The sequence below is a fragment of the Chiloscyllium punctatum genome, chromosome 7, assembly GCF_047496795.1.
Source record: "Chiloscyllium punctatum isolate Juve2018m chromosome 7, sChiPun1.3, whole genome shotgun sequence".
NCBI classification, from domain to species: Eukaryota; Metazoa; Chordata; class Chondrichthyes; order Orectolobiformes; family Hemiscylliidae; genus Chiloscyllium; species Chiloscyllium punctatum.
In genome coordinates this window covers 73,290,158-73,316,080 of record NC_092745.1, presented here as the reverse complement: position 1 = coordinate 73,316,080, position 25,923 = coordinate 73,290,158, and the positions used below count along the sequence as shown (strand labels likewise).

Genomic DNA, 25,923 nt, shown 5'->3' with positions numbered 1-25,923 from the left:
TAATTTCATTTTTCTCTAGCAGATAATAGGATATTTCCCGTTCATAATGAAAATACTTGTCTGACAATTTTACTTGTGGCGCATACTGATTCTTATTATGCCAGTAATTTTAAGGTTGTCAGTGATGTCCCGAAGTGTAACTTTGTTGGTTCAGAGTAGGTTTTGTGATTAACTTGACAATTGTACTTTACAAGGTAAAAACAATAACTGCAGATGCTGGAAACCAGATTCTGGATTAGTGGTGCTGGAAGAGCACAGCAGTTCAGGCAGCATCCAAGGAGCTTCGAAATCGACGTTTTGGATGCTGCCTGAACTGCTGTGCTCTTCCAGCACCACTAATCCAGAATTGTACTTTACACTCAAATGTTCTCTGTTACTTGGTCAGATATTGCTATTGAATATTTCATTCTTTTAATCCTTTTCTCTCTCTAGCATCTCTATCTTTTATCCTCTGTTGTGATGCATTGGTCTACTTCACCTAGCTCTGTATTCCTCTCTATAGCTCTTCACTCATCCTGCCTGTCTGGGATGAACTGGATTGGCTCTGTAAATTATTTGTAAAATCATGTTTATACTTTCATTAAATGTTGTAGATAGAATAATCATTTGCCACCCCTCACCATTTTTTCACATATTTATTTGCTCCCTCTGCTCCTATTTCATAGTATTCCCACCAATCACAAATAAACAGTGTCATCAGTTGAAGGTTATTTTTTGCCTCTTTTAGGAGAAGACTTTGAGCGTACTAAGAACTACATATAAATGCTGTTTTTTGAATTCTCCAGCAAAACTCAGCATTGTATTGTATTTTGTTAGCTTTGTGCCTTTAAATCTGGTTTTGGGAGTTTCTATCAAGTACATATTATCCCTCTTAAATGTAATCTGTTATAATGAGTTTTGAGAAGATTTGTAGCTCAGTTTGAGGTTTTGGACATAGGTTTGCTTGCTGAGATTGGAGTTTCATTTCCAGACCTTTCGTTACCTTCCTAGGTAACATCTTCAGTAGGCCTCATGTGGAGCAATGCTGAAAATTCGTGCTTTCTATTTATATGTTTGGGTTTCTTTGGGTCAGTGATGTCATTTCCTGTGGTGAAGTCACTTCCTGTTCCTTTTCTCAAGGTGTGGTAGATGGGGTCTAACTCGATGTGTTTGTTGATAGCGTTCCGGTTAGAATGCCATGCTTCTAGGAATTCTCGTGCGTGTCTTTGTTTGGCTTGTCCTAGGATGGATGTGTTGTCCCAGTCGAAGTGGTGTCTTTCTGCATCCGTATGTGAGGGTACTAGTGAGAGAGGGTCATGTCTTTTTGTGGCTAGTTGGTGTTCATGTATCCTGGTGGCTAGGTTTCTGCCTGTTTGTCCAATGTAGTGTTTGTTACAGTCCTTGCACGATATTTTGTAAATGACGTTAGTTTTGCTCATTGTCTGTATAGGGTTTTTCAAGTTCATTAGCTGCTGTTTTAGTGTGTTGGTGGGTTTGTGGGCTACCATGATGCCCAGGAGTCTGAGTAGTTTGGCAGTCATTTCCAAGATGTATTTGATGTAGGGGAGAGTGGCTAGAGTTTCTGGATGTGTTTTGTCTGTTTGTTTGGGTTTGTTAATGAGAAATCGGTGGATTGTGTTCATTGGGTACCCATCCTTTTTGAGTACACGGTATAGGTGATTTTCCTCTGCTCTGCGTGGTTCCTCTGTGCTGCAGTGTGTGTCGGCTCGTTGAAATCATCTGCTGCAGCTTTGTTTGTGGGTGTTGGGCTGATTGCTTCTGTAGTTCAATATTTGGTCTGTATGTGTTGTTTTTCTGTGGACTCTGGTTTGAAGTTTCCCATTGGCTGTTCGCTGTACTGTGACATCTAGGAATGGCAGTTTGTTGTTGTTTTTCTCCTCTTTAGTGAATTTTATCTCAGTAAGGGTATTATTGATGGTCTTGAAGGTTTCCTTTAACTTGTTTTGTTTAGTGATGACAAAGGTGTCATCCACGTAGCGGACCCAGAGTTTGGGTTGGATGGTTGGCAGAGCTGTTTGCTCAAGTCTCTGCATTACTGCCTCTGCTAAGAACCCTGATATCGGAGATCCCATGGGTGTTCCATTGATTTGTCTGTAGGTTTTGTTGTTCAAGGTAGTCATCTGTTTCAGTCCTTTAGTATATGCGAACAGGACAACATTCCAGATTAATTATCATCTCCTGTTGCTTGAGCCATTATCTTATTTTGCCGGCATTGTTATGATCCCAGCTGATTGGGATTCCAGAGGAAAGCTAACTTGTTAGACCACAAGTTTTAATTTTGCAATTCAATTACTATGGTAATCAGTCACTGAACATACTCACAGTAGGCTGTAAATGTATTTTAACAAAGAACACAAGCAAAGAAAACAAAGTTCTGTACAGTGATAAATTGGAAAGAACTTATCATAAACAGCAATAGGATTCAATCAAATTATTTTCCAAGTAATATCCTTTACAGATACTCAATGCTAATGAAGCATTGTTCTCATTCTTCACTTTAAAATTTCTTAATTAACTAATGAGGTGTGTTTCTTTTTGACAACTTTCTGCACATTTATTAGATGTGATTTACTTCATGTTGTCTCTCAATGTAACAAACAGATATAGGCTATAATGTCTGATTTTTCTCAGTGAATTCTAAGGAAAACCAAGTAAAGCCTTTTTTCAGCCTTGTCGTCTTGGACTGATAAAACAACTTAAGACTATTGATGAGCTGAAGATTGACAAATCTAAACAGCCCTTCTGCTGGGTGAGACATTTCTTCTGAACTGCCAACTGCATCTGACCCCTGGAGTTCTCTTCAGGTCATAAAACCTCAAGTCACAAGAATAACAGCAATTATCTGACCAGTTTGCCTTTACAGGTACATGATTTCTTGGAAAATCCATCTCCAGCTTATTGTTCCAAATTACAACCTGACCCTGATTAAAAAGAAATGTCAAAGAACAAAATCCAAAAACTCATTTAGATGCACTTTAGAATCTAAACAGTAACAATACATTAAAAAGCATCATCCTGGGTTATTTTACATATCCGCAATGTTGCTGCATTTAGGTGCAAAAACTATGGGGAAGCTGCTCATTTCTGCTGAGAAACTTAAGTGGACACTACTTCACACCATCCTGGAGATCTTTTTATATTTTCAGCCAGACTTACATTTATTTTAGTGCTTTGCCAATTGTAGTTGTTTCACAGAATGTGGGTATCACTGGCAAGGTCAGCATTTGTTCTACGTCATTCGTCTTGAGAAGGTGATGGTAAACTGCCACTTTGCACTGCTGTGGTCTGTCTTCTGCAAGTACACCCACAGTGCTGCTGGGAAGCGCCTTCCAGGGTTTTGCTGCTGCAGCAGTGAAGGAATAGTTTTACAGTTCCAGTTACTGCATCTTAATCTTTCAATGTGATATTGGTAACCTTCCACCTTGGCACCTTCAAACATGAATTCAGATATTAGCTGTCGCTCCATATCCGTTGGCCTGTGTTGGATTCTCTGTTTCTCTTATGTCTCCAGTCGAAGTCTCACCATTGCACAAGGAACCTCCAAAAGCTTGGTTTTTCCTCTTTTGCGTCAACTAAACAACTCTTGATTCTCTTTGAGGTCCAAACATCCACGGAAATTCTGACATTTATCTTGTATACCTGTACAGTGTAAGGTTTCATCCACCTTGGTGAGACTGTTCTCACATTTTTCCTTTCTTACCTATAATCACATCTAATGTCTTCATGTTTTGTTTCTACACTGTATATCCTTGGTGTCACAACACCTATCTTTGGTCCTTTCATTTTTACATCTATATGTTACCCATTGGTGATATCATAAAAAGTACAGTGTTTTGGTTTTTTTAATTTGTGGATATGGGCATGGACAAGACCATTGATTATTGCCAACCCGTAATTGCCCTGAAGAATGCAGTGTTGAGCTGCCTTCTTGAAACGTTGCAGCCCTTAGGGTGGTAGGGGCACCCACAGTGCTGTTAGGAAGGGAGCTTCAGGAGTTTGACTCAGCAAAATTGAAGGAATGGTGATCAAATTCTACTCAAGGTGGTATGTGGCTTGGAGGGGTACTTTGCAGCTGGTGGTTTCCCTGTTCACCTGCTGCCCTTGTCCTTCTAGGTGGTAGAGATCACCAGTTTGAGAGGTGCTGCTTTCAGAGATGCCTTGGTGAGTTACTGCAGAACACCTTGTATATGGTTCACACAGCTGCCACTCTGTGTTGTGATAGAGGAAAAGAATGTTGAAAATGTGAGGTCAGGTGCCAATCATGCAGGCTGCTTTGTACTGAATTATGTTGAGTTTCTTGAGTCTTGTTGGAGCTTCACCTATCCAGACAAGTGGGGAGTATTTCATCACACTCTTGACTTGTGCCTTGTAGATCGTGGTCAGGCTTTGGGCAGTTAGGAAGTGAATTACTTGCTGGGGAGTACCCTGAACTGCTTTTGCTGCAATGGTATCTATGTGGTTGGCTGATTGCAGTTTCTGGTCAATGATAACCCCCACAAGGATATTGATAGTGGAGTTAGATTGATGGTAATGCCATTGAATGTAAAGGGATGCATTTTTTCTTGTTGGAAGTGGTCATTGCCTGGTGTTGATGTAGCATGAATGTTATTTGCCACTTTTCAGTCCAAACATCAATGTTGTCCAGGTCGTGCTGTGAATGGACATGGACTCCTTCAGTATCTGAGGAGTTGGGAATTGCAATGAACATTGTGCAACTATCAGCCAATATCCACATTTCTGACCATACGAGGGATAGAAGGTCATTGATGAAGCATTAAAGTTTCTCGGGCCTGCGACACTATCCTGACGAATCCCTGCAGAGATTATGATGATTGACCTCCACAAACTACAAAATTCTGCTTTTATGCTAACTGTTACTCCAAACAGCAGAGAATTTTTCCCTTTCCCATTTGCTTCAGTTTCATTTGGGCTTCTTGATTTTACATTTGATCATATGGATCAAATGCTGTCTGATTTCAAGTGCAATCATTCTCACCTCTCTTTTGACGTTAGCTCTTTTGTTCGTGTTTGGACCAGAGATGCACTGCGTGGCCAAGGTGAAATATAAACTGAGCCGGTAATTCTTTTGCAAGTGCTGTTTGGTAGCACTGTTGATACCTCCTTCCGTCACTCTGCTGATGATAGAGAGTTGACGTATGGAGTGGCTAAGTTGGGTTTGTGTTGTTTTTTACCAACAGTATAAAACTGAGGCACTTTTCCACATGGTTGTGTAGATGCCCACAAAATGCAAACAGACCAGTGGTGGATCTATCTAGGTCTTGGAAGCAGTGGTAGTGAGGTTAAATGGAGAAACAAGAGCAGAGTGGTCCTACAAGCATACAGACTGGTGACAGACATGTGTGGGATTTGGAAGCCGGAGCATGAGCGAGGTTGAAAGAATGGGTGAGAGTTTAGAGATCCCAGAAGTAGACAGGCAGTGCAGCAACTTCAAAAAAAAATCAATGAATGAGGTCACAGGAGGGCCAGTAATAATTTGTCGGAATTTCTATCTTATCTCTTGTGCCTTACTCTTGTGGATATTACTAATATAGGTTAAGACAGTTAGTTCAGCTTAAAACTTCGCATAGATAATTAAAATTTTTGAAATTCAAATCTAAATTTCTTCACTTGATAGAATTAAGGGCTTATTGACCCTAAATAAGAATTTTTCAAGTGTATACTCAAGTAGGAGTAAGAGTAAAATAAAAGCTGGGATGCATAAAATATTTAGTTAAGTTATGTCTGGGGAGCTCATGCCAATGATTTGCTCATCTGCATTGTTTGGAAAGTCCTTGACACTCCCATCTGTCTGGATGGCTGGGTATGCAAAAGGTGTCTCTGGCTGGAGCAACCCAAACTACAGTGCATTCATGGGGCTGAGAGGTTCATGGATAACTAATTTCAGAATGTGGTTCCCCTGCAGCTTAAGTAGCTGCAGGACAAAAATGAATGTGCAAAAGAAGGGAACCAGGCAAGTAATGGGGGCATCCCCCAAGTGCATCTCACCCACAAATCGTGTTTTGGCCTTGGAAAACGGTGAGAATGAGACTTCCAATGTGGAGGCTATCAGAGCCAAGGCCATGGCACTGTGGCTGGTTCAACCACTCAGTTGGAGTGCAAGAAAGTGAAAAGATAGAGATGATAGGAGATTCATTAGTGAGGTGTTTCTGTAGCAATAGATATTACTCCAGGATGGTATGTTGCCTGCCAGAGGCAAAGAAGTTGTGGAATGACTGCAGGGCATTCTGAAGAGGAAGGGTGAACAGCCAGAGGTTGTGATCTTCGTTGGGATCAGTCACAAAGGAAGAAAGCTCCTGCAAACTGACTGTAGAGAGTGAAGTAAGGTATTGAAAAGTAGGTCTTTTAAGGTATTAAGCTTCATTTTATTCCAGGTGCCACACTGTAGTGAGTATAGAAATGGAAGGATAAAGCAGATGAATTTGTGGTTGGAGAGATGGTGCAGAAGCAACTGCTTTAGATTCCTAAGGCATTGGGACCATTTCTGGCGGAGCTGGGACCTGTTCAAGTTGAACAGGTTACTTTAGAATCAGAATCAGACCAACATCTTACCTTTCTATTTTATTGCAGTAAAAACTTCTCTGAACTTTTCAGGAATGAAAGTGCATTACTTTATGTCACTTCTTTTTCTATTAAAATTAATTTATCCTAGACTTCTTCTCCACCTTGTTCTTTCCAGAACACTCAATTATTTTATATCCTCCCATCTTTCCCATCTCCTATATTCCACGGTTCAAAACCTGAAATTATTGCCTTTTAATGCTAATTGGCTGAATTTTATTTGGCTTTTTTTAAACCATCTTTTTTTAGCATGAACCTGTCCTCAATATAGTGTTTCGCAATTTAGAAAAACTGGAAAGGGCTGAGGTGATTTAGTAGGTACTTTTATCATTGCATTGGAAACGTGGCTTTTCCAAATGCAAAGTGTAGGATAAGTACAGGTGTGGTGTGGGTTCAGAATAAAGGCACAGTCATGTGATTTGAATTTTTTTTATTGTTTTCTCAAGGAAACAATAAGTAAATTCTATTGAAATATTGTCTTTAAATTGAATCCACAATAAAGCCCAATTTACGCTGCATCTAAAAGGAACCATGTAATCAAGTCAAAACATTGAAGCTACCATCCTTGTGCTTTGGGACAATCATTATCCTGGTAGTTAATAAAAACTTAAGATAATAGAAATATATTTTTCAGAAACTGAATATTGAACAATATATTTATCAAAAAAACAGAGATGATGTTCAGTTGTAAACTTTGTGTAGTTTGATTCAGGAAAAATTGTATGCATCGACTGTTTCAGAAATGGAGCTCCATCTACTGTAGAAAAAGTAATTTTCTTCCTTGTCTCCAGATTATATTTCTCTTTTTGTTCTCCCAATGATATTGTGCTGGATCTGTGATTAACTGTGCAAATTAAAATACATACTTTTCACTTCTTCTGATGGCTGTGTATAAGTGCACTCTAATCTGAGCTATATATATCAGTGACCTCCCCTGTTTAAACCTGGAGTTAGTCAACTAAATGCAATCAAAAAAGTACTTGGAACCTATTTTTAAACATCAAATCATAAATTAAGAAAGGAACATTAATCATTGTTCTTGTTTTAAGTTGTTTCCTAGTGTGTTCTGTGAAATAAAATAATCAAGAATATGCCTGTCTTAGCTTCTGCCCTCATGGAATAGCCTTTCCACTCTCACTGTCTAGGTTCACACATTTCCTTAGGTGCTGGAGTTTATCCTGCATTATTCCATAGAACTAGAGTAAGCCTGTAAGACTTTAGTAAAGGAAATAGAAAGCAAAACAGAATGAAATTGGTTTCAAAGACTAATTTCAAACACACAAAATATAAAGTAAATATATAGATTGACTTAGTCTGCATTCTTAACCATAAATGTTAAAAAAGATTATAACATTTAAACATCTAAAGCAAGAATCTGAACCTTTTCTGACAGGATATTTATATGTGACAGATCAAGGGCTGAGTTGGAACATGAAGCACTGATTGATGGTAACCTTGCAACCGAGGCAAACCTTATTATTTTGGACACTTTGGAAATAATTGTTCAGGTAAGAGATCAATAAATAGCTGCCAAAAGACTGTGATAGTGAAGTATTTGTGGGAACTTAGAAGTTTTCCACTGTCAGCATGCTATCACATTTGATTTTTGACATCTTTTCATTCATCTGATCCTGTAAATTAACTCACTGACTTAGGTTTCATGTAATTAGGTTGACATATGCTAAGGGCAGTATTGTGCATGTTCAAATTCAACCCAGATTTATAAAGTTTATAAAATTTATGAAAGTTTATCTCTGTCAGTCGTAAGGATCCTGTGTGAAATGGAATTAGGACAATTGCAACCTATTTCTTAACTTGCATAAACACAGAGTCTTAAATGTCCCTCGTACTGGGAGAAAAATAGAAATCTCTTTGATGCACCACAAATGGCTTCTGATAAATGGGTTACATTCTGGTGCTAAAGAGGATGAACTTTGAGCTTTGGAAGTCTGGGCAGAGTAGAGATCTGAATCATTCAGTACTGTCTCTTTCCTGGAATGATAATTGGGCTTGTGCTGGGACATCTTTATACCTAACTAATGTGATAGTTCACATCTAAGCATTCATGATGTATCCTGATTGCCTGCATTAGGATCCTTATATTAATGAGTACACTATTTTAAAAAAGGATTTAAGTTTGCAACATTGTAACAGTAGGATTACCTCAGTGTTGATACTGTAAAAAATATTCTATTTGAATCTTGTTAAATACATAATAATTATTTATTTTTAATCTTTACCATCTACATGTTCAGACTGTTTCCGTGACAGAATCCAAAGAGAGTGTGCTGGGAGGGGTCTTGAAGGTTCTTCTACACACTATGGCATGTAATCAGAGTGCACTTTACCTACAACATTGTTTTGCCACTCAGAGAGCCTTGGTATCTAAGGTGGGTGTTATGGTATTATAGATAATTGTTAGAATTTTTTGTTGAAGATCACAGACCAAACCACATTCTACTCAAGCACACTGCAGCAAATTAAATTAAGGGCATAAATTTATTTTTGTTTGCAATTCATGCTGAACTTGTTTTAGTTGCACCAGTCCACGCTACTACTGAGTAGGCATTGTGCCATTCCTTGCAGGAATGTAGAAAAATCATTGATCATTTTAAGAGGTTGCGTTCTTTGAAATTTTCTCATTAAATCTACTGAAGCTGAGATAAGACAAAGCCATTCCCCTGCATTCTCTCATTTGAGAACATGGGACAGAGTGGTTGTAGCACTGGATCCCAGATCTAGTGGTATCCATTTACTCAGCAGTCTTGAAATTGGAAACCCAAACCATCATCAGGAGCAGTTCTGATGAAATGCTAACAGTTCATAATATATAGTACAACTGCAATATTTAAATGAAATGTAAAAGCATTGGTGGAGATGGGAACAAAACAAGTCAAAATTCCACCCCAACATGAAAGCCTATCAGGTACTTAAATGGTCACCCGCTGGGCTTTAATTAGGATCTCTTCCTAGGACAGCGATGTCCTGCCTTGCATGAAGCTACTGACCAATGAGAGGTTGGCAGCCGCTGGGAGCTGCAGCAATACCACATCAGCGGCCACAATTGCTGCTAGCATAGCAATGTAGAAACCCAGGAATAGCTGATACGCCTCTTTGTTGGCTATGGCTTGAGATTAGAAGGCAGTTGGGGGTGTCCAAAGCAAGGCAAAATTTGGTTTTCATTGGCTGACCCCCAGCCCCTATCTGTACCTCCTATCATCCTCAGATTGAGACAAATTGAGACTCCTCACCCCAATCTGGCAGGCTCACATCATCATTTGAATGTAAGGAAGGCAGATGATTGTGTAAAGAGGCCTTTAAGTTTTCTTCAATTAATCATTTAAAGGTCTCAGTTGGTGACGGTGTGAGAAGACTTTCCCACCTAGAACTTTATTCCTGTGGTGATAGTGGGAAGGTAAGGTAGGTCCTCCCCGATCCCAACCTGTCTGATTATGTTCCCTCATACCACGTTCTCCTCAGCTTTTTGGGATAGAAAGATTCCATCCATTGTTTTGTGATTGACAGTCAATGTGTGGTCAAGGTAACTTGTTTGTCCTGGCAAAGGCATTTAACACATTTTAGGATATGCCTGTGCTAAAAGTAGCTATTCTAATTTTGGCAAATTAATGGTCAAATTGTTGTGTTTGTTTATTCAATGCTTGGGTACATTTCAATAATTGTGAATGTAGAAATTCTTAGGAATAGGATAAGTGTGTTATGTTCCATATGTCCATCTCATTTCAATATATCTCATAATCAATGTGTAATCTCTTCTGTTAACTCAAAGATTTCTTCTCGCTCTTCCTTCTTGCTTTACTGATATTTTCATTCTAATTGATCTGTAAGTATATTGTCATTCCTTCACTGTTGCTGGGTCAGGATTCTGAAAGTCTTTCCCTCACAGCACTGTGGTTATCCCTGTACCATATGGACTGCAGCATTTCAAGGAAGCAGCTCACCATCACCTCCTCAGTATTAATTAGTGATGAGCAGTAGATAGTGGCACAGCTCGTGATGTCCACATCCTGTGGATTTATTTTATAAATACGTGTTAGAGAGGGATCATTTAAAATGGGGAGTTCAAAAGTGGATTTCCCCTTTTTTCCTTCTTTCGGGTTAAGGAAATCTGTTACCCTCTTGAATTTAGGATTTTAAGAGATCATTAATAGCAATAGATTAGATTTGGTCACTACAGCTACTCGGCATTGGCTTGTTGGTCCATACAGTGAATCATCCTTGTTAAGTTTTAAAAACTTGTATGACTGCATCAATGTTTAAAATGTGCTTGTACCCTTTCTTTTACAATTTAATACCTCGTCAAGAAACTTCTTTAAAGGTAAAATCATACTCAGGAGATTGAGGGGTGACCTTATAGAAGTTTATAAAATCATGAGGGCATAGATAAGGTGAATAGCAAAGGTATTTACCATAGGGTAGGGGAGATCAAAACCAGTTCAAAAATGGTTAAATTTTCTTCCTGTTGTTACAGTTTCCTGAACTCCTTTTTGAAGAAGAAACTGAACTGTGTGCTGATCTTTGCCTAAGGCTTTTACGACACTGCAGCAGCAGTATTGGCACAATTCGAGCACATGCAAGTGCCTCGCTCTATCTCCTAATGAGACAAAATTTCGAGATTGGCAATGTAAGCAATGTTTGAACCATGTTTTCCCTCAAAGAATAATGCATTTCTTATACTTTATGTTTATAAACTATACCATTGACATTTTGAAAAAAATAATGTTGTATTGCTTACAGAATTTTGCAAGAGTGAAGATGCAAGTAACTATGTCACTTTCCTCACTGGTTGGTACATCCCAGAATTTTAATGAAGAATTCCTTAGGCGATCTTTAAAGACAATTTTGACATACGCTGAAGAAGACTTGGAACTGAGAGAAACTACTTTTCCTGACCAGGTATGTATGTCTACAGAGTGTCAATCCCAAGCTTAGGTTATCACAAAATGCTTTCCGGCAAATTAAAGCACTTTTTGTAACAGAGTCATTTTTGTGATGTAGGGAAATGTGCTAGCCAATTTGCACAGAGCAAGATCCCACATATAGAAATGAGATATGTGACCAGGTTTTTAATGATGTTGGGTGAAAGAATAAACATTGACCATGACAATTGGAGAACTTTCTGCTCCTAATGCTGAAAGGTAACCAATCAAAATCATTAATTCCTCTTCTCTTTCCACAAATGCTTTCAGACCCACTGGTATTTCCAGCATTTTCTATTTTGATATGTGGTTATACTTAGTTGGTTTTAATGGCCTTACTTCATAATTCAATAAAGGTTTCCTTATTTGAGTCCAAAATTGTTTCCCTTTTGCTGTCTAAATTATCCACCAACCCATGTAAGTTTTTACTATATCAGATTCATAGTGTCAGGAATTTGCACTTTGGGGAACCGCTGAGAAACAGAAATATCTTAGAAAGGTGAAGAAAAATTAATAGCACTCTATCCACCTGATCATAAAGCAGTTTGTAATCGGTTCACTTAGAAGTTGTAGAATATCAGCTATTGTAGAGAATAAGTCTGATCTTCATGAGTACAGTGTTCCCTTAATCAAGTCAGATATTTGTCATGTTTCTCACATTGAAATTAAGATGTATCCACTTCATCAAATAATTTAAAGTCTCTTAAAGTTTCTTTTCATATTACCATGCACCATATTATTACCAAAGAAAACAAATCTTTGAGTCATCTTCTGAATTGACAGAGGTTTGCTTAAAATTGCCATTTTATTTTTTGTTTTCTTTATCCTGGTTGGACTGTATTTCAATAATTTCCGAAAATGGTTCTCCATTTGGGTGTGTTTAGAATTCGGATGGATTTGTTGATTGTAATGGAGTTCACTATTACCTTGCTGTAGGTCCAGGATCTAGTATTCAATCTCCATATGATCCTGTCAGACACCGTGAAAATGAAAGAACACCAAGAAGATCCAGAGATGCTCATTGATCTGATGTACAGGTATACCTTGAAGATATTCACCTCTCAAATGGACATGGTCATTTCTATCTTTCTTCCAAATTCATACCATTTGTCACTGCTTTACTCAAAGATCCAATTCATACAAATGCAATTCAGTGTTTGTTTCCGGTATCTTGTTCAAGTAACCAAGTGTAAACCTGGGCCATGAGTGTCATTAGGCAATTTAATTGTGATCTATAGAGCATCATTCTGCCTCCTCGATAGTCAAATGAGCACTTTAGTGGGATCATTGCATAAGAATCTGGAACAATACCAAGCCTTTTTTCTTTCTCTGCTCCTAATCTAGCCAAGCCTTCAGCTGTTCAAAAGCAGCAGAAATGCCTCTTACTTGCTTTCCAACTGTGAAGCTAGTGTCCAGAGTGTGCTTGGCAGTCCCTTCCTTTTCAACTTGATAGAAAAATGCCAGCCTAGATTCTGTATCTCCAACCACAGTATATCTGTGATTGGCAACTCAGCAGAGCAAAAGAAATTAAGCTCCAAACTAGTGGTTCTACAATGTATTAATTTTGTTGAAACAAGAATTTTAGTGAAACCCAACAGGGTCTGTAAGAAATTTCCATTTGAACCTTGAAAAACATATAGCATTAGAGTTTTAAATTCTGTGAGCCATATCAAGGAAGGTCATTTGGTTAAAGTACTAGTGTACCACCAATGTTGTTTAGAGAAATAATGCATTTTTTCTGCAGGATGTACTTCACCTTACCATAATATAACTCTTCACATGATAAATCTAAAACCTGCCATACATTGACTCGGTGGGCAAGTGTAGCAGCTGAGCTTCGCCTCCAACCCAGGGAATATCAGAGTTATACTTACTATCATTCTCTTGCAATTTAAGCTGGCTTGTGTGCGGTGCAATGGATAATAGTGTGTTATAACCAATAAAAAATTCATACAACATACCTGATTAGAACTATAGAAATAGATAAAACTAAGTATTCATCAATTTTAAAATTAAAAAGAAATTCATTGGGTAGCAAGTGCTGTGGAATAAAAACCAAGTACTGCCATTGTTTGGAGACCTGAAATAAAAAGCACTCCAGCCTCATTTGGCTGATTTCACTAATAGGTAAAACAATTTAATCTAACCACCAGCGTGGAGAGTCCTGGTGCAGCATTATAGAATGTACTATCTGATGTGCAATTCAGTCAGACAGCTAGAAGGGCTGCAGTGCTTGCTCTGATCTCAGAAAGGGCAGGCATTGTAACGCTACAATTGGTTTCTGTAGCCCTTAGCAGAAGAGGTAACAAGAAAATTAGCCAGTGTTGCTTGATACCAAAGAGGACCTGATGGAAATTACACATAGAATCTTAGAGAAGTACAGCACAGAAATAGACCCTTCGGTCCAACTCGTCCATGCCAACCAGATATTCCAACCTAATCTAGTCCCATTTGTCAGCACTTGGCCCATATTCCTCCAAACCCTTCCTATTCATATACCTGTCCACATGCCTTTTAAATGCTTCAGGTTTAATGGAAGCACACTAGCTTTCGGAGTGGTGCTCCTTTATCAGGTGGTAGTCCCCTACTACCTGATGAAGGAGCGTTGCTCCGAAAGTTAGTGTGCTTCCAATTAAACCTGTTGGACTATAACCTGGTTTTGTGTGATTTTTAACTTTGTACACCCCAGTCCAACACCAGCATCTCTAAATCACTTTTAAATGCAGTAATTGTACCAGCCTCCTCCACTTCCTCTGGCAGCTCATTCTATTCACACACCATCCTCTGCGCAAAACAGTTGCCCTTTAAATCCCTTCTATAACTTTCCCCTCTCACCTTAATCTATGCCCTCTAGTTCTGGACTCCCAACCCCCCCCCAAAAAAAGGAGAAGACTTTGTCTTTTTATCCTTTCTATTCCCCTCATGATTTTGTAAACCTCTATAAAGTCACCCCTTAGCCTGGGACGCTCCAGGGAAAACAGTCCCAGCCTATTCAGCCTCTCCCTATAAAGCTCAAATCCTCCAAACCTGCAACATCCTTGTAAATCTTTTCTGAACTCTTTCAAGTTTCACAACATCCTTCTGATAGGAAGGAGACCAGAATTGCGTGCAATATTCCAAAACTGGCCTAACCAACGTCCTGTACAGCAGCAACATGACCTCCCAAACCCTATACTCATGTTCGTAGATTGAGGTATGAACCAGATTGTAGTGCTATTCATAATTGAACCGTGTGCCATTTCTGGCTACCTAAGCAGCAAAGTGAAACGTAATACCTAAGAGTGGATAGTACTGTTGAGGCATGTTGAGATGGTAAAAACAATGACTGCAGATGCTGGAAACCAGATCCTGATTAGAGTGGTGCTGGAAAAGCACAGCAGTTCAGATAGCATCCAAGGAGCAGGAAAATCGAGTTTCGGCCAAAAGCCCTTCATCAGGAATACAGGCAGAGTGCGTGAAGGGTGGAGAGATAAATGAGAGGAGGGTGAGGGTGGGGAGAAAATAGCATAGAGTACAATAGGTGAGTGGGGTGGGGATGAAGGTGATAGGTCGGGGAGGAGAGTGGGGCAAGATAGCAAAGAGTACAATGGGGGTGGGGATGAAGGTGATAGGTCAGAAAGGAGGGTGGAATGGATAGGTAGGTGAAAGGAAGATAGGCAGGTAGGACAAGTCATGGGGACAGTGCTGAGCTGGAAGTTTGGAGCTGGGGTGAGGTGGGGGAATGGGAAATGAGGAAACTGGTGAAGCCCAAGTTGATGCCCTGGGGTTGAAGTGTTCGAGGCGGAAGATGAGGTGTTCTTCCTCCAGGCGTCGAGTGGTGAGGGAGCAGCAGTGAAGGAGGCCCAGGACCTCCATGTCCTCGGCTGAGTGGGAGGGAAGTTGAAATGTTGGGCCACAGAGCGGTGTGGTTGATTAGTGCGGGTGTCCCAGCGATGTTCCCTAAAGCGCTCTGCTAGGAGGCGTCCAGTCTCCCCAATGTAGAGGAGACCGCATCGGGAGCAACGGATACAATAAATATTGAGATGAGGCAACATCTTCAAGAGAGGAAGAAGAACCTTTAGGGATGGGCATTGGTGGGATGGGAGAAGAAGGAAAGGCAAATCAGTGTACTGGTAATAACTTTAATTTCAGACTGGATGCTTATCAATGATTGGTAATTCTGTTTTCCATTTGCTCCTCGAAGAATTGCTAAAGGATACCAGACATCACCAGATCTGCGGCTAACCTGGCTCCAAAACATGGCTGGAAAACATTCAGAGAAGAGCAATCGTGCTGAAGCAGCACAGTGCCTTGTCCATTCAGCAGCTTTAGTGGCAGAGTACTTAAGTATGTTGGAAGATCGCAAGTATCTTCCTGTAGGATGTGTAACTTTTCAGGTAGGAGTTTGTAAGTTACTGTCATATTTCTTTTCTGTCTATTTTGTGTACATTATATTGAATATGGAATTGTAACATGATTTTTGCTTCCTCTGAAAGGGAAACTCTATTCAAAGAAAGGAAGAGAAGGATATGTTGAAGACAGGGTTAGATGAAGTTTAGTGGGAGCAGGCTTTTGTGGACAATTAATAAAGGCATAGAAGCTTGGACCAAACGTCCATGCTTCTACACAGCAACTTCTATGTAATCATCAGCCTGCATGTAATATGCCTTTACCGTCTAAGTAGCACAGACACCGATGTTGTAATGCAATGCTGGCAATCCAACCCTAACAGAGAAATTTCACTTCCATACATATGTTCAGAACAATCCAAAAGGAATCCCCCTGACAAGTGGGTTATGCATAATTCACATTCCTCTTGCTGTAGAAGGAGTTTTGTTATTCAGTCTTCACCTTTCAGTCTGTTGATTTTTCATCCCCTTTAGCATAGAGAAATACCTGGTCTCAACTTGATGGTTGCTGCATGGTCCTGGTTGAAATTAATTAATAATGCTCACGAATATGACATTATTTGGAACAATGGATAAAATCCAACTGTGAGCGTTTCTGTTGTGAGTCAGTCAGATATTACCTCATATACAGGAAGCTGCATCCCCTGCACAGAAATTACTCACAGCAGATGGTTTTACCTCAGAAGGAATAAATGTCTGCAGATGTGGAGCCCTCCTGCACATGCCTCCCTTCCCCCATTACTAACTTGCATTAACATTTTTTTAAATCTTGCCTCGTGCATTATCATTCATTCACATTTTCTGATTATCAAAATTATTTTGCTTTCTGTTTTCCATTAGCTGGTATGAAACAATCATCTGTTTGGAATACTTAAGGGAGGACAGATTGGTTTCATGGTTCTACTTTACAGTTAAGTTCTGTGGACCTATTTGGGAGAGTCTTGGGTGACTGACTTTTATTCAGAGCATTTCAGATGTGTATTGGGACATGCTATTTTGTTAAGAGTTCATGGTCTGAGATTCTGGATCAATGTTGAGGATGTTCTGGAGTGATTGGGTCCAATTTACACAGCATCTGAACCTCTCTTTTTCAGTTATTTAAAGTGATGAAGCACAGAAGAACAATTTCATAATACATATTGATAATGCAAGCTGTATTGATGCAGGTGTTGGTCTCAAGGGGTCGGTCTCAATGTGTAAAGTGATTTCACAGAAGAAATTGACGAGAATGACTTCAGTTATAAGGACCTTGGAGAGGAGAAGAACTGAGGAGATTTGATAGAAATTTTCAATATCATGAATGAATTGGACAAAGTAGATAGGAAGAATCCATTCCCATTCAAAAGGATCGAAAATCAGAGGGCACAGTTTTAAAATTTGCTGAAGAAGCGAATGTGAGGTGAAAAAAAGCAATGTTACACAATGAAGTGTTAGGGTGTGGAATACTGCCTGGAAATGTGGAGTCAGGTCCAATTCAAGAGTGTTTTTGATGATTATTTAAATAGAGCTAACATACAGTGTTATGGGGAAAATCAGGAGATTGACATTAAGTTGAAATATGTAAAGACAAGAATCTGCCGAATGGCGCCCTCAAGGATCAGAACAATTCTGTGATTCTAAATAGACAAGATTGCGAGTCTCAAAAGCATGGATGAGATGTTCAGCACTAGAAAAACTCAGGGATGCTGCAAAATCAAAAATAAGCAATCTTACTGATGCCATTGATTTTTGCTTGGAAGCTCATCTTGAGGTCGAAGGTGACACCAAACTTGCAAACTCTTTCATGAAACAGTATCATCGGACAATATAAAAAAAGTGTTGTTTATTTTTCTCTTCTTTCTTTGAACTAAGTGAAATTCTGTGATGTACCCAACCATTTGCTGTTTTATTAAAACAGCAAAAAAGAGGTTGATCACAAAAATTGTACGTTTCATAAGTTCTGAATCCACCTTCTGTTTATAACTACATTTAAAAACATGACTACTTTAACAAAAAGTGCGCTCAATCATTTATTATTTTTGTTGCTATACTAGAGTTAGTTTCTTTATCAAACATGTTATAAAGAAACAGTTGAAGGCACTGGTTACTGCAAAGTCTATAGGCCCTGACAATATTCCAGCAATAGAGCTGAAGATATGTGCTCCAGAACTTATTGTGGCCCTGTTCCAGTTCAGCTACAACAGTAGCATCTACACATCCATGTGGAAAATTGCTCAGGTATGTCCAGGTTCACAAAAGCAGGACAAATCCAACCCAGTCAATTACCTCCCCATCAGTCTACTCTCAGCTATCAATAAAATGATGGAAGGGTTCCTCATCATTGCTATCAAACAGCACTCAGTCATAGAGCTGTACAGCATGGAAACCGATCCTTAGGTCCAAATCATCCACATCGACCAGATATCCTAAATTACTCTAGTCCCATTTGCTAGTATTTGGCCCATATCCCTCGAAACCCTTCCTATTCATATGACCATCCAGATGCCTCTTAAATGTTGTAATTGTACTAGCCTCCACAACTTCCACCGGCAGCTCATTCCATACATGCACCACCCTCTGTGTGAAAAAGATCCTCTTAAGTCCCTTTTAAATCGTTCCCATCTCACCTTAAACCTATGCCCTCTAGTTTTGGACTTCACTACCCTGGGGAAAAGACCTTGGATATTTACCCTATCCATGCCCCTCATGATTTTATACACATCTATAAGGTCACTCCTCAGCCTCTGATGCTCCAGGGAAGACAGTCCCTGGGTATTCAGCCTCTCAGTGTAGCTAAAATGCTTCAACTCTGGCAACATCCTTGTAAATCTTTTCTGAACTCTTTCAAGTTTCACAACATCCTGATGGAATGCAGTATTCCAAAATTGCTTAACTATAACCTCCTCTTGGATGCTAATTTTGGATTTTGCTGGGGCCACTTTGCTCCTGAACTCATTGGAGCTTTGATTCAAACATGGACAAAAGAGCTGAAAGGGGTGGTGAGAATGAAAACCTTTGAAATCAAGACCACACTTGACAAAATATGACATCAGGGAGACCTAGCAAATTTAGAGTAAATAATGATCAGGGAGAAAACAGTTTGTACCACCCACAAGATGCACAGCAGAAATTTATGAAGACTTCTTAGGCAGCAACTTCCAAACCTGTGACAACTAGCATCTAGAAGGATCAGAGCAGCATCTCTGGGACAGATGCACTAAATAACTCCACCACCCTATGGCTGAACACTTTAATTCCTATCCCACTCCACCAAGGAGATGCAAGGCCTGAGCCTCCTCCACTGCCAAACTCTAGCCACTCAACACCAACAACACGGGATCAATGTGGATTTCACCGGTTTACCCATTTCCTATCCCCCCACCTTATCCCAGATCCAACCTTCCAACTTGGTACTGCCCTCCTGAACTGTCCTACATGTCCATCTTCCTTCCCACCTATCTGCTCCACCCTTCTCTCTAATCTATCACCTTCACCCCTACCTTCATCTACTTGTTGCATTCCTAGCTAGCTTTCCCCCAGCCCCACCTCCCTCCATTTATCTCTCAGTCCCCTTGGGCCACTCCCTCATTCCTGAAGAGTTGTATGCTTGAAACATCGACTCTCCTGCTTCTTAACCGGCTGTGCTTTTCCAGCACCACCTACAAATTACCCTACAAGCCACATCCTGACTTGAAACTATTTCACTGTTCCTTCAATGTCGCTGGGTCAAAATCATGAAACTCCCTCCCTATCAGCAGTGTGGGACTATTTAGACCAGATGGACTACAGTGGTCAAGAAAACAGCTCATCACCACCTTCTTGAGGGCACTTTGGGATGGGTCCAACCAGTGAATCCGTCCACATCCAATAGATACGTAAATGCATTTAATATGTTAGTACATGTGTTAATAAGACAATAACTTCAATTTGAGCTTTTCTGGTATAGCAGAAAGTTGAATTGTTGACTTGGTGACACAACTGATTTTATGGGTGGGACCTGATCTAGACAAATTTCCTATTAAATCTGCATTAAAAATAGCAGAAAACCTGAAATTATAGACTGAATTTACTTTGTTTTTAGATGAAGTTCGAGTTTGATTGTGTCCTTCCTCGGGCTTTTCACCACAAGTCCTAGTGAGTTCTCTCTCTCTCTCTCTCTCTCTCTCTCTCTCTCTCTCACTCTCACTCTCTCTCTCTCTCACTAACTTTGCTACATGAATTACCTATCCTGCCTGATGATGCACTACACATCTGATTTCCACTCCATCCTACCTTGTGCTATTCCCCTAATGATTTGCCACACATTAGAGAGCTGCCAAAAGACTGGTATCTTATGCGCACGGCCATATTTGAAAGCCCATAATGTACCCAGACAAGCACCAAAAATCCTGAGCTGCCCTACCTACAAGATTCATGATAGTTGCCTTGGAAGTGGCAGACTGGGGTAAATGGACACCTCACTATGTGGGCAGAGACCTGGAGGTCCTGCTGATGAGTTGATTCAGAGGCAGGGCTTCCTTGTCCCCTATGACATCAGTGGAGGTCACAATACAGAATACATCAGCCTTGTCTGAGGTTTTCACCCAGGTTACAGCAGTCTCCATTCTAGCAGGGTGAGTGCCACTACCTTCTCTCTGATATCTTACGTTCACTCTGTCTATGTTTCCATCTCTAATCAAGAATCATGCTGTACTACTATTTCCTGCAACATGTTCCCCCTACTGCTGCCTACTCACTCATCTGGGTCACCTCTCCAACTGCATCAAAAGTAACATTGCTGGCACTCACTTTCTCATTTCAGGAATAAAACAGCCTCCAGTAAGGCAGAGAGAGTTGAGAAGGGTCATGGGCTGCCTGACATTCAGCTACTCACTCCTTCTATGGAGAGGATCCTGAGTCTGACCACCCTGAGCCTGCCATGAACTGGTATTGGAAGCTGTCCTATACTTACTGTGTCAGGACCCCCGTACGAAAGTTATCTCCCTTGACTTGACTGGTACCTAACTGGTCCTGTGTGTGAACTGGGTCCATGTCCCTGAGTGCACATTGTCCTTCCAGCTCACTGCAATGAGAATTGCCCATGCAACATTGAGTACAAAAATCAGAGATGTGCTACAAAGATTGCGGAGCCTGGTACATAATGGGTGCCGATTTTTGTGAATATGGGATGTGGGTGTTGGTGTCCACCGAGAGTGCGCTGAGATGTTGGATTCAGAAAAATTGGAGAGGTGAATCTCCCAGGTGCACACTCTGATTTCTATGTTGTGTTTTATTGACTTTGGCTTATTTGACAATACTGATAAATATCAGTGATGTATATTGGGCTGTTAACAAAGTGTTTAACAACTAGCAATCCTCCTTAATTGGCAAGTGGATGCTACATAGTCAGAAACCTGTCACACCGCTTGTGAAAAGGGTGAAAGACGGAGCGAGATGCTCCCAGTGTTACCTGAATGTTCCATGCATTTGACCATAACCTGCATCACCCAGACTCCTGTAGGATTCCGCTATAGAAGCTTTTAGGTGTAACTCAGAATTTCTTTTTTCTTCACTGGGTCAGCTGATTCTGCCAGAATCCAGATGTAAAGCTACCAGAAACTCGATCCCAAGAAGGTTAATGAATAATCAAATTTGTAGTGGTATGCTTGTGACTATGGCTTTATGTACTGTTGTTGGATCACTGCCATGTCAATATCAGAGTGATATTGATAACATGCCTGCTTTGTTCTGAAAATCAAGCAGATAATGCATCCTTTAATGCTATATACTATAGCATTGGTTTATGATATATTTGTCCTTTTCATTCTTCTGCTTCCCTCTCTCTCTGTCTGTTTTGCTGTATTATACACTTGTGATGCACATTTTCACATGTGGGAGTTGTAGCAAAAAAAATTTAACACTAGAAGCAGGGTTATCCTAACATCTCTCTCTCTATTTACCCTGGATTTTTGTCAGAGTATTTCATGACTGTTGTATAATAGTGTCAGAGATAATCTCACATCCATATTGACTCTAATAAGATAAAGTGAAGGAAAACCATGAATATGCCAGTGCAATAGAGATAAATGTTTCCTCGGGTGGGAGGACAAGAAACTCAAGATTCCCATGAAACAAGGCCGACTTGATAGTTCCACTGATTTTATTTGTGACTCTTGACAATAATGCAGTTGAGCTGTTATAACTACATTTGTTTTCTATGTGTTGCATTAGTAGAAACTTTAATAAATGAAAGATGTACCACACTGCTTTGACTAATAATTACAAGATTTATGTTCATATATGTTGTCCTTAGTAATTACACCTTTATTTGGTTTCTTGTAGAATATTTCTTTCAATGTTTTGGAAGAGTCTGCAGTTTCAGACGATGTTCTTTCACCAGATGAGGAAGGAATCTGCTCTGGGAAGTATTTCACAGAGGCAGGTCTTGTGGGATTGTTGGAGCAAGCTGCAGATCTGTTTTCAATGGTAAGTATTATTTCAATTTGTCAACTCTGTGTTTTGGTATGGTAGCTATGATGGGCAACAGGCAGTGTTGAATAGTGGAGATTTAGAAATGAATGAATAATTGGTATTACTTGACAAGCTTTGGAGAGCGAGGCATGTAGTCAAAGAGTTTCCATCATGAAAGTAAACGACATAGATAGAGCCCTTTATTGGATGAACCTTGCATGGTCTGCAAATAGAATGGATTGGATGACTTGAAGTTACTTTTCATTCTGCATTTTTCTTCCCCTTTTCATGATTCACTTTTTCTCCATTTGTAATGTTGTTAGAATAGATTTATCCAGTATCAGTGACAAATCCAATCTACAATATGTATTATGCAGTTCGGGCCAATAGGTAACACCTGTTTCTGTAATTTACTTCCTGATCTTCTAATTCTGATTACTGATGATGCTAGCAGAGATGAGATTCTATTGCCCAAGGATTAAGCATTACAATATTTGATGCATTCTTTGGTCCTGTTGGTGAAATTTTGGTTAGGAAAATCTTTCCTTGAAATTTTAACAAGTGGCCCATGTGTTGCATAGACTATTTGGTCTGATAGGTAAAAACAAGGACTGCAGATGCTGGAAACCAGAGTCTAGATTAGAGTGGTGCTGGAAAAGCACAGCAGGTCAGGCAGCATCCGAGGAGCAGGAAAATCGACATTTCGGGCAAAAGCCCTTCATCAGGAATATCTGTTCTGGTAGCACATTGTGCTCTTATGCCAATGTGCTGTATTTCAAAGTGTAGAAACATAGGTTTCCCTTTTGCTTTGATGCTCTGTTGAACTCTTTTGTATCATTTCAGGTTTAACTCCCAAAAAATAGATAGCAAGGTCATTCCAAGGATCATTTTGTCAAGCTTCCTCGCAGTTAGTGCAAATCGCCGTTACGTAGAGACCAACATGCCTGAAACAAATATACAATCAAATGAACTTAGAAATTAGAAGCATGAGTAAACCATTCAATCTCTTGAGACTGCTTCACCATTGCTGATCCGATTGTGACCTTAACTCCACTTTCCTGTCTACCCTTTATACCTTTGACTCCTTTATCAAGAATCTACTTAACTCAGCCTTAGATTGTTGACCTGATGGCCTTATTATTTGCCGATGAAGTGTCCAAAATTCAGCTGGGTTTGATACCAGTCTATGTTGTTAAATTCATGATCAACATGGTCCATTTCAAATTTTTATACTTTTGAATTCAGGATTAAAATTTATCTCTTAGTTGAAATTCACTTTTCACAACCCTGAGTGTGCTGATATCTGCTCAAAATCAACATAATTGTGCCATGTCAAGGAATCAACAGATGGTTCATGTTGGGGAAGATAGTTAAAGAGCATGGAATAATAATAATGGTAGATTTCAGCTACCTGATATTAGTTGAACAGAAGACATGGGTAAAGCAGATAAAGAATGGAACTGGTACAATATGTATAGGTCTCTTTCTAACTCTGTTTGTAAGAAAACAAATCCTAGTAGGAAGGATTTGCTGTTGAGACTCGTAATGGGTATTGAAGTAGAGCAGATAAAAAATAGTAGGGGGAGTATCTAGGCAATAGTGATCATAATATAACATGCATTAATATTCAGTAGAAGGGTATAGGATTATGATGAAACTCACATTAATAGATTACAGAAAAACTAACTGTGTGGTACTGAGAATAGAACTGGGAAAAGAAAATGTGCAACACGAGTGAGAAATAATTGAAACAGTCGACAGAGTATAGGAAAAATGTAATTCACTGAAAGGAAAGAATAAATTAAACACGAGAGATTAGCGTGAATACAATCAGATTAGGAAAGAATCTTATAATGTTATGCAGACAAAGCATAACTCCAAAATTAAATTATCAAGGAACACAAAATGGCAAAATATTTCACAGACATGTCACTCAAGAAAGCAAGGCTCTGGTAGGAATAGAGCATGAAGGGACAGTCATGATAGTAGTGCAGGCAAAAATATGGAGGTGTCAGAAATGGTAAATAATTATTTTACTTAAAACCATAGCTTAATATTTGTAATTAGGAAAATGTTAGAGTATCTTATAGAGGATGTAATTGCAGCGCGTTCCAAAATGCATTATGTAATCAAGCAGAGTACACGGCTTAATGAAGGGCAATCATGCCTGTCAAATTTACAAGAATTCTTTGAGGAGGTAACAAACAGATAAAAGAGAAGCAGTGGATGTAAACTATTTGGATTTCTGATGACAATTTTATAAATTACTGCATGTTAGGCTACTTTAAATAAAATAAGAGCCCATGCTTTTGAAGGTCGTCTATTAACATGGATTGGCTAACCAATAGAAGACACATTTGGGATAAGGTAAGTATTTTCAGGATGGCCATCTGTAACTAGCGGAGTGCCACAGGGAACAGTGCTGGGGCTACAAATATTTATATTAATGACTTGGATGAGGAAAGTGAATGTAGTATAGCCAAGTTTGCAGATGACACAAAAATAGGTGGGAAGGCAAGTGCTGAGGATGGCACAACAGGTTTGCAGAGGGATATAGACTAGTTAAACAAGTGGACACAAACTTGACAAATGGAATATAAATTGGGAAGAGTAAAGGGATTAAATATTATTGAAATGAAAAAAGACTGCAGAAAGCTTGCGAACAGAAGAATTTGGCAGTGCTTGTACATAAAACTTTAAAATCTGGCAGACAAGTTCAGCAGGTAACAGTGAAGGCAAATGGAATATTGGCCTTCATTTTAAAGGGAGTGGGAAGTCCTGCTTAAACTGTGCGATGAACTAGACCACAGCTGAAATACTGTGAAAAGTTTTGGGCACCTTATCTAAGAAAAGATATCCTGCCTTTGGAGGTAGTCCAGAGAAGGTTTACGAGGCTGATCCCACGTTATGGAGGGACTGTTTTATGAGGAGAAGCTAAGTATGTTGAGCCTGTACTTATTGGAATTTAGAAGAATGAGAGGGGACCTTTTTGAAAAATACAAGATTCTGAGGGACTTGTCAGGCTAAACGTGGCAAGATTGTTTCCCCTTATGGGTCAGTCTTGGACCAGAGGACACAATCTCAGACAACATGTTCATACATTTAAGACAGAGTAGAGGAAAGCTTCCTTCTGTCAGAGGGTGGTGAATTTGTGGAATTCTTTACCGCAGAGGGCCATCAGACTGTGTTGTTATTCAAGGCTGAGATAGATAGATTTTTAATCAATAAATATATCAAGGGTTGTAAGGAAAAGTCATTAAAGTGGAGTTGAGGACTGTCAGTTCATCCATGATCTCGCTGCATGATGGAGCAGACTCAATGAGCTGTATGGCCTACTTCTGCTCTCAAGTTTTATGGTCTTATGTGAAGTGTAAATGTTGTCTTGTACTGGATGTTTGAATTTTCTGCCTCTGTGCCTCATATCCGATGTAATCCAAAAATATCCTACAGAAAACGCGAAGTTCATTTATTGAACAGTAAATGATTATCTCTGGGAGCTATATTAGATGGTTATACATTTGTAAAAGTCAAAATTGGTTTTGTCTCCAGAAATGCACCTACTAATTAGAATCATGTTCAAAATTCCTGTT

At 39.5% G+C, this 25,923-nt stretch overlaps 1 protein-coding gene across 13 annotated transcripts in view; it reads left to right on the top strand.

The window, feature by feature from the left end:
- The window catches only part of dock7 (dedicator of cytokinesis 7), a 166,750-nt gene that overhangs the window by 113,646 nt on the left and 27,181 nt on the right, over positions 1 to 25,923 (top strand). For 8 of the 13 annotated variants that reach the window (XM_072574022.1, XM_072574016.1, XM_072574024.1 and 5 more), the window contains 7 exons: positions 7,973 to 8,087; positions 8,835 to 8,969; positions 11,069 to 11,221; positions 11,335 to 11,493; positions 12,453 to 12,553; positions 15,700 to 15,892; positions 22,205 to 22,348. In XM_072574022.1, coding sequence (XP_072430123.1) covers positions 7,973 to 8,087; positions 8,835 to 8,969; positions 11,069 to 11,221; positions 11,335 to 11,493; positions 12,453 to 12,553; positions 15,700 to 15,892; positions 22,205 to 22,348 — 1,000 coding nt within the window. The remainder of the gene's footprint in view (positions 1 to 7,972; positions 8,088 to 8,834; positions 8,970 to 11,068; positions 11,222 to 11,334; positions 11,494 to 12,452; positions 12,554 to 15,699; positions 15,893 to 22,204; positions 22,349 to 25,923) is intronic. The other 5 variants (XM_072574020.1, XM_072574028.1, XM_072574027.1 and 2 more) reach the window with 1 other exon arrangement.